Source organism: Ranitomeya imitator, chromosome 2, assembly GCF_032444005.1.
Source record: "Ranitomeya imitator isolate aRanImi1 chromosome 2, aRanImi1.pri, whole genome shotgun sequence".
Classification (NCBI taxonomy): Eukaryota; Metazoa; Chordata; class Amphibia; order Anura; family Dendrobatidae; genus Ranitomeya; species Ranitomeya imitator.
Window position 1 is genome coordinate 266,950,921 of NC_091283.1, and position 14,239 is coordinate 266,965,159.

Genomic DNA, 14,239 nt, shown 5'->3' on the forward strand with positions numbered 1-14,239 from the left:
GTGTGTGGTATCGTCTCCCTCTGCTGGTCATCATCATCTATTACAGTGTGTGGTATCGGCTTCCTCTGCTGGTCATCATCAGCTATTACAGTGTGTGGTATCGTCTCCATCTGCTGGTCATCATCATCTATTACAGTGTGTGGTATTGGCTCCCTCTGCTGGTCATCATCATCTATTACAGTGTGTGGTATTGGCTCCCTCTGCTGGTCATCATCATCTATTACAGTGTGTGGTATCGTCTCCCTCTGCTGGTCATCATCATCTATTACAGTGTGTGTTATTGCCTCCCTCTGCTGGTCATCATCATCTATTACAGTGTGTGGTATCGGCTCCCTCTGCTGGTCATCATCATCATGTATTACAGTCTGTGGTATCGTCTCCCTCTGCTGGTCATCATCATCTATTACAGTGTGTGGTATCGGCTTCCTCTGCTGGTCATCATCAGCTATTACAGTGTGTGGTATCGTCTCCCTCTGCTGGTCATCATCATCTATTACAGTGTGTGGTATTGGCTCCCTCTGCTGGTCATCATCATCTATTACAGTGTGTGGTATCGGCTTCCTCTGCTGGTCATCATCAGCTATTACAGTGTGTGGTATCGTCTCCATCTGCTGGTCATCATCATCTATTACAGTGTGTGGTATTGGCTCCCTCTGCTGGTCATCATCATCTATTACAGTGTGTGGTATTGGCTCCCTCTGCTGGTCATCATCATCTATTACAGTGTGTGGTATCGTCTCCCTCTGCTGGTCATCATCATCTATTACAGTGTGTGTTATTGCCTCCCTCTGCTGGTCATCATCATCTATTACAGTGTGTGGTATCGGCTCCCTCTGCTGGTCATCATCATCATGTATTACAGTCTGTGGTATCGTCTCCCTCTGCTGGTCATCATCATCTATTACAGTGTGTGGTATCGGCTTCCTCTGCTGGTCATCATCAGCTATTACAGTGTGTGGTATCGTCTCCCTCTGCTGGTCATCATCATCTATTACAGTGTGTGGTATTGGCTCCCTCTGCTGGTCATCATCATCTATTACAGTGTGTGGTATTGGCTCCCTCTGCTGGTCATCATCATCTATTACAGTGTGTGGTATCGGCTCCCTATGCTGGTCATCATCATCTATTACAGTGTGTGGTATCGTTTCCCTCTGCTGGTCATCATCATCTATTACAGTGTGTGTTATTGCCTCCCTCTGCTGGTCATCATCATCTATTACAGTGTGTGGTATCGGCTCCCTCTGCTGGTCATCATCATCTATTACAGTCTGTGGTATCGGCTCCCTCTGCTGGTCATCATCATCTATTACAGTGTGTGGTATCTGCTCCCTCTGCTGGTCATCATCATCTATTACAGTGTGTGGTATCGGCTCCCTCTGCTGGTCATCATCATCTATTACAGTGTGTGGTATCGGCTTCCTCTGCTGGTCATCATCATCTATTACAGTGTGTGGTATCGGCTCCCTCTGCTGGTCATCATCATCTATTACAGTGTGTGGTATCGGCTTCCTCTGCTGGTCATCATCATCTATTACAGTGTGTGGTATCGTCTCCCTCTGCTGGTCATCATCATCTATTACAGTGTGTGGTATCGGCTCCCTCTGCTGGTCATCATCAGCTATTACAGTGTGTGGTATCGTCTCCCTCTGCTGGTCATCATCATCTATTACAGTGTGTGGTATTGGCTCCCTCTGCTGGTCATCATCATCTATTACAGTGTGTGGTATCGTCTCCCTCTGCTGGTCATCATCATCTATTACAGTGTGTGGTATCGGCTCCCTCTGCTGGTCATCATCATCTATTACAGTGTGTGGTATCGTCTCCCTCTGCTGGTCATCATCATCTATTACAGTGTGTGGTATTGGCTCCCTCTGCTGGTCATCATCATCTATTACAGTGTGTGGTATCGGCTCCCTCTGCTGGTCATCATCATCTATTACAGTGTGTGGTATCGTTTCCCTCTGCTGGTCATCATCATCTATTACAGTGTGTGTTATTGCCTCCCTCTGCTGGTCATCATCATCTATTACAGTGTGTGGTATCGGCTCCCTCTGCTGGTCATCATCATCTATTACAGTCTGTGGTATCGGCTCCCTCTGCTGGTCATCATCATCTATTACAGTGTGTGGTATCTGCTCCCTCTGCTGGTCATCATCATCTATTACAGTGTGTGGTATCGGCTCCCTCTGCTGGTCATCATCATCTATTACAGTGTGTGGTATCGTCTCCCTCTGCTGGTCATCATCATCTATTACAGTGTGTGGTATCGGCTCCCTCTGCTGGTCATCATCATCTATTACAGTCTGTGGTATCGTCTCCCTCTGCTGGTCATCATCAGCTATTACAGTGTGTGGTATCGTCTCCCTCTGCTGGTCATCATCATCTATTACAGTGTGTGGTATCGGCTCCCTCTGCTGGTCATCATCATCTATTACAGTCTGTGGTATCGTCTCCCTCTGCTGGTCATCATCAGCTATTACAGTGTGTGGTATCGGCTTCCTCTGCTGGTCATCATCATCTATTACAGTGTGTGGTATCGTCTCCCTCTGCTGGTCATCATCATCTATTACAGTGTGTGGTATCGGCTCCCTCTGCTGGTCATCATCATCTATTACAGTGTGTGGTATCGTCTCCCTCTGCTGGTCATCATCATCTATTACAGTGTGTGGTATTGGCTCCCTCTGCTGGTCATCATCATCTATTACAGTGTGTGGTATCGTCTCCCTCTGCTGGTCATCATCATCTATTACAGTGTGTGGTATCGGCTCCCTCTGCTGGTCATCATCATCTATTACAGTGTGTGGTATCGTCTCCCTCTGCTGGTCATCATCATCTATTACAGTGTGTGGTATTGGCTCCCTCTGCTGGTCATCATCATCTATTACAGTGTGTGGTATCGGCTCCCTCTGCTGGTCATCATCATCTATTACAGTGTGTGGTATCGTCTCCCTCTGCTGGTCATCATCATCTATTACAGTGTGTGGTATTGGCTCCCTCTGCTGGTCATCATCATCTATTACAGTGTGTGGTATCGGCTCCCTCTGCTGGTCATCATCATCTATTACAGTGTGTGGTATCGGCTCCCTCTGCTGGTCATCATCATCTATTACAGTGTGTGGTATCGGCTCCCTCTGCTGGTCATCATCATCTATTACAGTGTGTGGTATTGCCTCCCTCTGCTGGTCATCATCATCTATTACAGTGTGTGGTATTGCCTCTCTCTGCTGGTCATCATCATCTATTACAGTGTGTGGTATCGGCTTCCTCTGCTGGTCATCATCATCTATTACAGTGTGTGGTATCGTCTCCCTCTGCTGGTCATCATCATCTATTACAGTGTGTGGTGTTGTCTCCCTCTGCTGGTCATCATCATCTATTACAGTGTGTGGTATCGGCTCCCTCTGCTGGTCATCATCAGCTATTACAGTGTGTGGTATCGGCTCCCTCTGCTGGTCATCATCATCTATTACTGTGTGTGGTATTGCCTCCCTCTGCTGGTCATCATCATCTATTACAGTGTGTGGTATCGTCTCCCTCTGCTGGTCATCATCAGCTATTACAGTCTGTGGTATCGGCTCCCTCTGCTGGTCATCATCAGCTATTACAGTGTGTGGTATCGGCTCCCTCTGCTGGTCATCATCATCTATTACAGTGTGTGGTATCGGCTCCCTCTGCTGGTCATCATCATCTATTACTGTGTGTGGTATCGGCTCCCTCTGCTGGTCATCATCATCTATTACAGTGTGTGGTATCGGCTTCCTCTGCTGGTCATCATCATCTATTACAGTGTGTGGTATCGGCTCCCTCTGCTGGTCATCATCATCTATTACTGTGTGTGGTATCGGCTCCCTCTGCTGGTCATCATCATCTATTACAGTGTGTGGTATCGGCTCCCTCTGCTGGTCATCATCATCTATTACTGTGTGTGGTATCGGCTCCCTCTGCTGGTCATCATCATCTATTACAGTGTGTGGTATCGTCTCCCTCTGCTGGTCATCATCAGCTATTACAGTGTGTGGTATCGGCTTCCTCTGCTGGTCATCATCAGCTATTACAGTGTGTGGTATCGGCTTCCTCTGCTGGTCATCATCATCTATTACAGTGTGTGGTATCGGCTCCCTCTGCTGGTCATCATCATCTATTACACTGTGTGGTATCGGCTCCCTCTGCTGGTCATCATCAGCTATTACAGTGTGTTGTATTGGCTCCCTCTGCTGGTCATCATCATCTATTACAGTGTGTGGTATCGTCTCCCTCTGCTGGTCATCATCATCTATTACAGTGTGTGGTATCGTCTCCCTCTGCTGGTCATCATCATCTATTACAGTGTGTGGTATCGTCTCCCTCTGCTGGTCATCATCAGCTGTTACAGTGTGTGGTATCGTCTCCCTCTGCTGGTCATCATCATCTATTACAGTGTGTGGTATCGTCTCCCTCTGCTGGTCATCATCAGCTGTTACAGTGTGTGGTATCGTCTCCCTCTGCTGGTCATCATCATCTATTACAGTGTGTGGTATCGTCTCCCTCTGCTGGTCATCATCAGCTGTTACAGTGTGTGGTATCGTCTCCCTCTGCTGGTCATCATCATCTATTACAGTGTGTGGTATCGGCTCCCTCTGCTGGTCATCATCAGCTATTACAGTGTGTTGTATTGGCTCCCTCTGCTGGTCATCATCAGCTATTACAGTGTGTGGTATCGCCTCCCTCTGCTGGTCATCATCAGCTATTACAGTGCGTGGTATTGGCTCCCTCTGCTGGTCATCATCATCTATTACAGTGTGTGGTATCGTCTCCCTCTGCTGGTCATCATCATCTATTACAGTGTGTGGTATCGTCTCCCTCTGCTGGTCATCATCATCTATTACAGTGCGTGGTATTGGCTCCCTCTGCTGGTCATCATCATCTATTACAGTGCGTGGTATTGGCTCCCTCTGCTGGTCATCATCATCTATTACAGTGTGTGGTATCGTCTCCCTCTGCTGGTCATCATCATCTATTACAGTGTGTGGTATCGGCTCCCTCTGCTGGTCATCATCATCTATTACACTGTGTGGCATCGTCTCCCTCTGCTGGTCATCATCATCTATTACAGTGTGTGGTATCGGCTCCCTCTGCTGGTCATCATCATCTATTACAGTGTGTGGTATCGGCTCCCTCTGCTGGTCATCATCATCTATTACACTGTGTGGCATCGTCTCCCTCTGCTGGTCATCATCATCTATTACAGTGTGTGGTATCGGCTCCCTCTGCTGGTCATCATCATCTATTACAGTGTGTGGTATCGGCTTCCTCTGCTGGTCATCATCATCTATTACAGTGTGTGGTATCGGCTCCCTCTGCTGGTCATCATCATCTATTACAGTGTGTGGTATCGGCTCCCTCTGCTGGTCATCATCAGCTATTACAGTGTGTTGTATTGGCTCCCTCTGCTGGTCATCATCAGCTATTACAGTGTGTGGTATCGCCTCCCTCTGCTGGTCATCATCATCTATTACAGTGTGTGGTATTGGCTCCCTCTGCTGGGCATCATCATCTATTACAGTGTGTGGTATCGCCTCCCTCTGCTGGTCATCATCATCTATTACAGTGTGTGGTATCGGCTCCCTCTGCTGGGCATCATCATCTATTACAGTGTGTGGTATCGTCTCCCTCTGCTGGTCATCATCATCTATTACAGTGTGTGGTATCGTCTCCCTCTGCTGGTCATCATCATCTATTACAGTGTGTGGTATCGTCTCCCTCTGCTGGTCATCATCATCTATTACAGTGCGTGGTATTGGCTCCCTCTGCTGGTCATCATCATCTATTACAGTGTGTGGTATCGGCTCCCTCTGCTGGTCATCATCATCTATTACAGTGTGTGGTATCGTCTCCCTCTGCTGGTCATCATCATCTATTACAGTGTGTGGTATCGTCTCCCTCTGCTGGTCATCATCAGCTATTACAGTGTGTGGTATCGTCTCCCTCTGCTGGTCATCATCATCTATTACAGTGTGTGGTGTTGGCTCCCTCTGCTGGTCATCATCAGCTATTACAGTGTGTGGTATCGTCTCCCTCTGCTGGTCATCATCATCTATTACAGTGTGTGGTGTTGGCTCCCTCTGCTGGTCATCATCATCTATTACAGTGTGTGGTGTTGTCTCCCTCTGCTGGTCATCATCAGCTATTACAGTGTGTGGTAACGGGTCCCTCTGCTGGTCATCATCATCTATTACAGTGTGTGGTGTTGGCTCCCTCTGCTGGTCATCATCATCTATTACAGTGTGTGGTGTTGTCTCCCTCTGCTGGTCATCATCAGCTATTACAGTGTGTGGTAACGGGTCCCTCTGCTGGGCATCAATTCAATTCAATTCAATTCAAATGAGATTTATTGGCAGGACTAAGTACATGTTAGCATTGCCAAAGCATATGGTAAAAATACGGGGGTGTGGGAGGGGGGATATAGAGGTCCAAGGAATATCAAATTCCTTTTAGAGGATCATCATCATCTATTACAGTGTGTGGTATCGGCTCCCTCTGCTGGTCATCATCATCTATTACACTGTGTGGTATCGTCTCCCTCTGCTGGTCATCATCATCTATTACACTGTGTGGTATGTCTCCCTCTGCTGGTCATCATCAGCTATTACAATACATCTGCTGTGTGTTCAGAGCTTCGCACGATGTCTGTCTGCTTCTTCAGTCACTGTAGACAGCTTTGCCCATTGTCGCCATCTGCTGTTCATTCTTTGGTATTACAGGCGGCGGCCATTTTTCTGGAGTCAGGTTCCCTTCACTTTTATTATTGTTTTCATTCCTCTATTTTCTTGGCTTCCTGTAACCACGTGATAGGAGCTGGCTGTTCATTGGCTGTTTCATGTCAGGTGATGTGATTCTATTAGGGCCGAGCTGTGAGTCCATCTGGGCGGCCGCTGCGCCTCCTTCTGTCTCCCGCCTGCGTTCTTCGGGAATTATCCGCTGCTGCACCGAGTCCTGCGTCTGCTGCTGCCTTCACGGTCAGGTCTGTCATCACACGGCACTACAAGTCTCAGCCTGCCTGCTCTCAGTTGCGGGTGACAACTGCCTGTCACGTGTGCAGCTCAGTGCCCGTAATAACGCTGGTTCTGTGGCCGCATCACTACACCTGATATCATTGCGCCTCCTCTGTGTGGGTTGTATCATCTCTTATTGCTTTGCTCCCCTCGCCCCCTCTTTGCGCCCTTTGCCTCCTCCACTGCCCCTTTTTTTACTCCTCTCCTGCCGCCCCTTTGCCCCTCTCCTCTTCCCGCCGCCCCATCGTGCCCCTCTCCTCTTCCCGCCGCCCCATCGTGCCCCTCTCCTCTTCCCGCCGCCCCATCGTGCCCCTCTCCTCTTCCCGCTGCTCCTCTGCGCCCCGCTCCTCTTCCCGCCGCTCCTCTGCGCCCCTCTCCTCTTCCTGCCGCCCCATCGCGCCCCTCTCCTCTTCCCGCCGCTCCTCTGCTCCCCTCTCCTCTTCCCGCCGCCCCATCGCGCCCCTCTCCTCTTCCCGCCGCCCCATCGCGCCCCTCTCCTCTTCCCGCCGCCCCATTGCGCCCCTCTCCTCTTCCCGCCGCCCCATCGCGCCCCTCTCCTCTTCCCGCCGCCCCATCGCGCCCCCCTCTTCCCTCCGCTCCCCTGCGCCCCTCTCCTCTTCCCGCCTTTCCCATCGCGCCCCTCTCCTCTTCCCGCCGCCCCATCGCGCCCCTCTCCTCTTCCCTCCGCTCCTCTGCGCCCCTCTCCTCTTCCCGCCTTTTCCATCGCGCCCCTCTCCTCTTCCCGCCGCCCCATCGCGCCCCTCTCCTCATCCCGCCGCCCTTTTGCGCCCCCAATCACGGCTCTTTACCTCATTACCTGTCTCGGCAGAGTACATCACTATCAGTTTCCCCTCTCCTCTTCCCGCCTTTCCCATCACGCCCCTGTCCTCTTCCCGCCGCCTCATCGCGCCCCTGTCCTCTTCCCGCCGCCTCATCGCGCCCCTGTCCTCTTCCCGCCGCCTCATCGCGCCCCTGTTCTCTTCCCGCCCCTGTCCTCTTCCCGCCGCCTCATCGCGCCCCTGTCCTCTTCCCGCCGCCTCATCGCGCCCCTCTCCTCTTCCCGCCGCCTCATCGCGCCCCTGTCCTCTTCCCGCCGCCTCATCGCGCCCCTCTCCTCTTCCCGCCGCCTCATCGCGCCCCTCTCCTCTTCCCGCCTTTCCCATCGCGCCCCTCTCCTCTTCCCGCCGCCCCATCGCGCCCCTCTCCTCTTCCCGCCGCCCCTTCGCGCCCCTAATCATGGCTCTATACCCCCATTACCTGTCTTGGCAGAGTACATCACTATCAGTTTCCCCTCTCCTCTTCCCGCCTTTTCCATCGCGCCCCTCTCTTCCCGCCGCTCCTCTGCGCCCCTCTCCTCTTCCCGCCGCCCCATCGCGCCCCTCTCCTCTTCCCGCCGCCCCATCGCGCCCCTCTCCTCTTCCCGCCGCCCCATCGCGCCCCTCTCCTCTTCCCGCCGCCCCATCGCGCCCCTCTCCTCATCCCGCCGCCCCATCGCTCCCCTCTCCTCTTCCCACCGCCCCATCGCTCCCCTCTCATCTTCCCGCCGCCCCATCGCTCCCCTCTCCTCTTCCCATCGCGCCCCTCTCCTCTTCCCGCCTTTCCCATCGCGCCCCTCTCCTCATCCCGCCGCCCCTTTGCGCCCCTAATCACGGCTCTTTACCCCAATTACCTGTCTCGGCAGAGTACATCACTATCAGTTTCCCCTCTCCTCTTCCCGCCTTTCCCATCGCGCCCCTGTCCTCTTCCCGCCGCCTCATCGCGCCCCTGTCCTCTTCCCGCCGCCTCATCGCGCCCCTGTCCTCTTCCCGCCGCCTCATCGCGCCCCTGTCCTCTTCCCGCCGCCTCATCGCGCCCCTGTCCTCTTCCCGCCGCCTCATCGCGCCCCTGTCCTCTTCCCGCCGCCTCATCGCGCCCCTCTCCTCTTCCCGCCGCCTCATCGCGCCCCTCTCCTCTTCCCGCCGCCTCATCGCGCCCCTCTCCTCTTCCCGCCGCCTCATCGCGCCCCTCTCCTCTTCCCGCCGCCTCATCGCGCCCCTCTCCTCTTCCCGCCGCCTCATCGCGCCCCTCCTTTACCCGGCACCTCATCGCGCCCCTCTCCTCTTCCCGCCGCCTCATCGCGCCCCTCCTGTTCCCGGCTTTCCCATCACGCCCCTCTCCTCTTCCCGCCGCCCCTTTGCGCCCCTAATCACGGCTCTATACCCCCATTACCTGTCTCGGCAGAGTACATCATTATCAGTTGCGACATTGGTAGATTTTTGGGGCAGACCTCAGGTTCTGGAGTAGCATTGCCTGTAGACCCCCCATTTCCTTCCCTCTGGGGGGGTTGGCTATGATGGGGGTCTTTCTTCTCCGATCACTGACGTCTCCTCTCTTCCTCCAGGTGGGGGCCATGCCGAGCTGCATTGTGAAGGGCTGCACCCACTACACCGGGATGAAGGCCTCCAACCCCCTGCTCTCCATGCACGTCTTCCCCCGGGAGCTCAGCCGCATTAAGCTCTGGCTCCAGCAGATCGGGCAGAATTTCGGGGACCTCGACAATTTTGCGACCAAGGTGTTTGCTGAGGCGAGAACAGGGAAGTATCGCATTTGCTCTGCCCACTTTGCGCCGGGCAGTTACACCTCGCAGGGGAGCAGGATTGTGCTGAAACCTGATGCCATCCCCACCCTGTTCCCTGGGATTTACACGAGACCCCCGCCGGACTGGAAGCCGCTCTCTGCACAGGACAAGACGTCCGGGACCACTGCCAACAGTGACAATATGGACGCCTCAAAGGTGAAAGCCCCCACCCAGAAAAAGGAGGACCCCACAGACGGTACTAAGAGGCTGCAGGAAGGAGCGCGCCGGAGCCAGGGTGCCAAGCAGGGCCGGAGCCAGGGGCCCGCACAGGAGCGGCTCTTAGACGTCAATGGTCGGCACACGAGCGTCAGCAAGGAGTCTGGGCACAAAGACCCCAAATCCAAACCCGACCAACTTAGCTGCAACTGGTCCTTACCAATCCCGGCCAACACCAACGAGGAGAACAGACGCGCACTGTGGTCCCTGGAGAACGTGCTGGTGAGCCAGTAACATCAGTGTGCACTGGCCACATCCGGAGCTGCACTCGCATCTGCTCTGCATGCAGCTCCGGATGTGAGCAGAGTAAAGACGGGATATAGCGTACAGCATCCTCTGCTTTACTTGTAGGATTGAACTTGGAGGCGTTGAGGCGCCTGGGAAAGGGGGCGGGCGACACAGGCCCGGGAAAGTGGGCGATAGGCGAATACGTGGCCCAGGTAAGGGGGTGGGTGACAGGCGGAGACGCAGTCCAGGTAAGAAAGCGGGCGACAGGCAGAGACACAGGCCCAGGAAAGTGGGCGATAGGCGGAGACGTGGCCCGGGTAAGGGGGTGGGTGACAGGCAAAGAGGCGGCCTGGGTAGGGGGCGGGCGACAGGTGGAGACGCGGCCTGGACAGGGGCCGGCTCTTGGGGTAGTTGTCGCTGGTAACAGGCATAGGACGATTATCTCTGTAGATATGAGCAGCTGTTGGTCGCCGCTGATCCTAAGATCTTGAATGTTGGGGTCCTCGGCGTCGGACCCCTCCCAGGACTGGAGGTCAATGACTTTTCTTCCATGTTCCAGGTTTCCCTCCTGCAGCATTTGGCAGAGGCTCCTCTCACCTCCCGATCCCAGAAGCAGAAGACCACTCGCCTGCTGAACCAGACCGCAGAGATTGTGTCGGTTCTGACCGGGGAGGTGAGATGGGCCCGGGGGGGTCGGGGTGATGATGGGTCGGGGGTATTTGGGGCGTTTGGGTCCATGTATGTGAGCTGAACCTCTCGGGTGCCCTTTTCTTGCGTTTCGCAGGAGTGGACGGTGGTGAAGAAGAACTCGCACATCAGCAAGTTTTACAACATGATACGAGAGGTGGGTGGGCCGCCAGGTGGACGGTCAGGGGCTTGGTCATGGGATTCGCCAGGTTTTGGAGGTGACCTATGGGTTAACTCTGTGTTTCAGGTCCCCATTAAGGTGGGAGACGTGGCGGTGTTCTTCTCCATGGATGAGTGGGATTACATCGAGGACCACGAGGAGCAGTATAAGCACGTGATGGTGGAAGAACCCAAGAGCTTACAGCTCAACGGGAGTTCAGGTATGCTGCTGTGCGGCGCCCTCTGTCGGAGAGGGGGAGGGATCACGGTGCGCGGTGCCCTCTGTAGGGAGGGGTCACGGTGTGCGGCGCCCTCTGTAGGACTGTCGGTTGGGGGTCACGGTGCGCAGCGCCCTCTGTAGGACTGTTGGTTGGGGATCACGGTGTGCGGCGACCTCTGTAGGACTGTCGGTTGGGGGTCCTTCTGGGATTACAGCTTTTGTTTTGTCATTCTAGATGGGACAAAATGTGAATTTTTGCCGGAGCCGCACAGTGAACAGGGACCAAGCTTCAGTAAGTGAAGGCCGGGTCACAATGGCGCTGTTCTTCCCCCGTGGTCTCCGGTGGCGCTGCTCCAGAAACCTCCCCCCCCTTCCCCTGCAGTCTCTGGTGCCCCTGTCTGTGTACACAGGACTGGACAGTACTGAACTCCGTCACAAATCCTGCAGATGTGGCCATTAGGAGAAGGACGGACGGCCTGGTCCCGTGTTGTTTGCAGCTCCTGTGCAGACCAATGTGTCAGTGTTGTCTGATCCTGCAGCCTCCACTAGGGGGAGCAGTGGTTGGTGCAGCAGTTAATGGAGATTTACCTGTTCTCTGAGCGGCGCCCCCTGGTGTCGGGGACAGTAAATGTCTTTAATGTGTTGCTCTTTATAGGTGACGTAGATTTTGGGGATCACCTGGACTATGTGCGGACCCCCACAGTACCCCCTTTGCACACAGGTGAGCAGTGGTGGAGGGGTTGGTGCAGGTGGCTGCGGCCCTCTGTAGGATGTGGAGGGATCACGGTGGGTGCGTGGCTTCTTCTGTAGGTCGCGGTGGGTGCGTGGCATCCTCTGTAGGAGGGGTCGCGGGGGCGCGGTGCCCTCTGTAGGACTGTCGGTTGGGGGTCCTTCTGGGCTTTCAGCTTTCGTTTTGTCATTCTAGATGGGACGAAATGTGAATTTTTGCCGGAGCCGCAGAGCGAGCAGAGACCGAGCTTCAGTAAGTGAAGGCCGGGTCACATTGGCACTGTCCCCCCTCGCGGTCTCCGGTGCCCGTCTGTGTACACAGGACCGGACAGTACTGAGCTCCGTCACAGATGCGGCCATTAGAGGACGGACAGCCCAGTCCCGTGTTGTGTTTGCAGCTCCTGTGCAGAGCAATGTGTTGGTGTTGTCTGATCCTGCAGCCTCCACTAGGGGGAGCAGTGGTCGGTGCAGCAGTTAGCTGGGATTAACAGTTCTCTGAGCGGCGCCTACCGGTGTCGGGGACAGTAATGTGTCTTTAATGTGTTGCTCTGTGACTCTGATAGGTGACATAGATTTCGGGGATCACCTGGACTATGTGCGGACCCCCACGGCGCCCCCATCGCATACAGGTGAGCAGTGGTGGAGGGGACGATGCAGGCGGCGTCGGCCCTCGCTGATCTTCTCGTCTTCCGTTTCCACTCAGATAAAGAGGTTGCGATCAGCTGTAAAGACATGGAGGTCCTGGAGATGAGCTGCTCCTCAGGTAATGATCGGCGGCAGCGGTCACTCCACTGATTGTTCTCAGATGGTTTCTAACTTTCGCCACTTCTCTGCACAGATGAATTTATTGAACCGTTGTCTGAACCCCCCCAGAGCGAAAGAATAGATTCTTCCTCAGGTAAAAAGCTGACAAGCGTGGGCTGTACCAACTGCAGGAGGGGGAGACTGGGTGAAGTAGTTATTCCCATCACACCCTCTATCTTACAGGAGATAGGGCTGATGAAGACCACCCAGATGATCTCCAGAGCCCCCCACCACCGATAGGTGAGACGCTCTGAAATTGCCAGTGATGACAAAGGGCCAGCGCGCTCTATTTAGTATGTAAGGGAGGGGAGACATTGAAACTCTGGTGATCCAAGTCAACGACTGACGTCCCCCTTATGTACTGTGCAAGCCGCAGAGCGCCGATGTGGGGTCCGATCACAGCAGCGGGATCCTACATGCCATCTTTTATTTCAGAGAAACAGAAAGAAATAAGAAAAGAAGATGATGGTGATGGTGAGGATAACGACACCAGCAACAAAGAGGAAGAGGAGACACCAGATCTGCCCCCAGGTAACACATGATGGGGGGCCGGGGAGACCCCGATCTTATCTCACCCTCTGATGCTTTTCTGTGCAGATGACGTCACGGCACAGCCAGTGCCGGAGCCCCCCAAAGTAACAGAGCCGCCCTCAGGTAATGTGTGTTGTATGGGGAGGGTCCGCCCACCTGGTGTGATGCCGCACGCCCCGTGCCCCACGCACCCCTCACTTCTCCTGTGTTCCCGCAGACGCCATGGATGAGCCCTCCAGCTCGGAGCTGTGGATCGCGCAGGACGGCACCACTTCTTCCACGTGGATCCCGCAGGACGACCCCAGGCCCAAAGGAAGAAACTGCTTTAAATACGGTAAACACGCGGGCAGGATCCAGTGTCCGGTCAGCCTGTCAGGCACCACCATCTTATTACCGGAGCTGCCCATGAAGATGGCGGAGTCGGACCCCCGTTGCCACCTCTGTGACATCACCTTCCCCGATGAATACGAACTGGAGCTGCACCAGCGGACGATGCACAGTAAGAAGCAGCGGCTGTGACCCTGGGAGCCGGCGGCAGCGGGGGGCTTTGTGTAAAAAGCTTGTTTTTATAGCGGATGGTAACCAATAATAAAAGGTTTGTGCACAGCCGACAGCGGCCTTTTCTGGAACACGTCACCGCCGCCACCTTGGAGTTCCTGTGACAACACTTCCTGCCTGGGTACTGGCCTTCAGCATGGAGCAGCCTGGGCGCCAGAAGGTGCGGAGGCCGCTGTTTATTCTTTCATCCCCCCACAACAAAATAATGAAAATTCAATGTCACTCCACCCCTTTTATAAATCACTGGCCAGGAAGTGTTGTCATAGTCCCCATCTTACACCCCCACTAACTGGAAACGTTGTGTTATTAGGACAGGATTTCACCCTGTGCATGAACCCTTCCCGCTCACTGATGGCGACCAGGGGATTTCACCATTATTATTATTTTAATATTTGTAAAAATTTTACTTTTCTTTTTGTAAGAAATGAGACTAAAGCGAGTGAAGAGCGGAGTCGTGGC

At 54.2% G+C, this 14,239-nt stretch overlaps 1 protein-coding gene across 1 annotated transcript; it reads left to right on the top strand.

Moving 5' to 3' along the window:
- Window positions 1-6,858: 6,858 nt before the first annotated feature.
- LOC138663051 (uncharacterized) lies at window positions 6,859-14,231 on the top strand. The gene is made up of 15 exons (XM_069749113.1): window positions 6,859-7,000; window positions 9,412-10,086; window positions 10,652-10,765; window positions 10,877-10,936; window positions 11,027-11,159; window positions 11,394-11,450; window positions 11,814-11,879; window positions 12,084-12,140; window positions 12,451-12,516; window positions 12,591-12,650; window positions 12,726-12,785; window positions 12,875-12,931; window positions 13,127-13,222; window positions 13,289-13,345; window positions 13,440-14,231. The coding sequence occupies exons 2-15, from the start codon at window positions 9,421-9,423 to the stop codon at window positions 13,739-13,741; spliced, it is 1,851 nt and encodes a 616-aa protein (XP_069605214.1). The 5' UTR covers window positions 6,859-7,000; window positions 9,412-9,420; the 3' UTR covers window positions 13,742-14,231.
- Window positions 14,232-14,239: the final 8 nt, after the last annotated feature.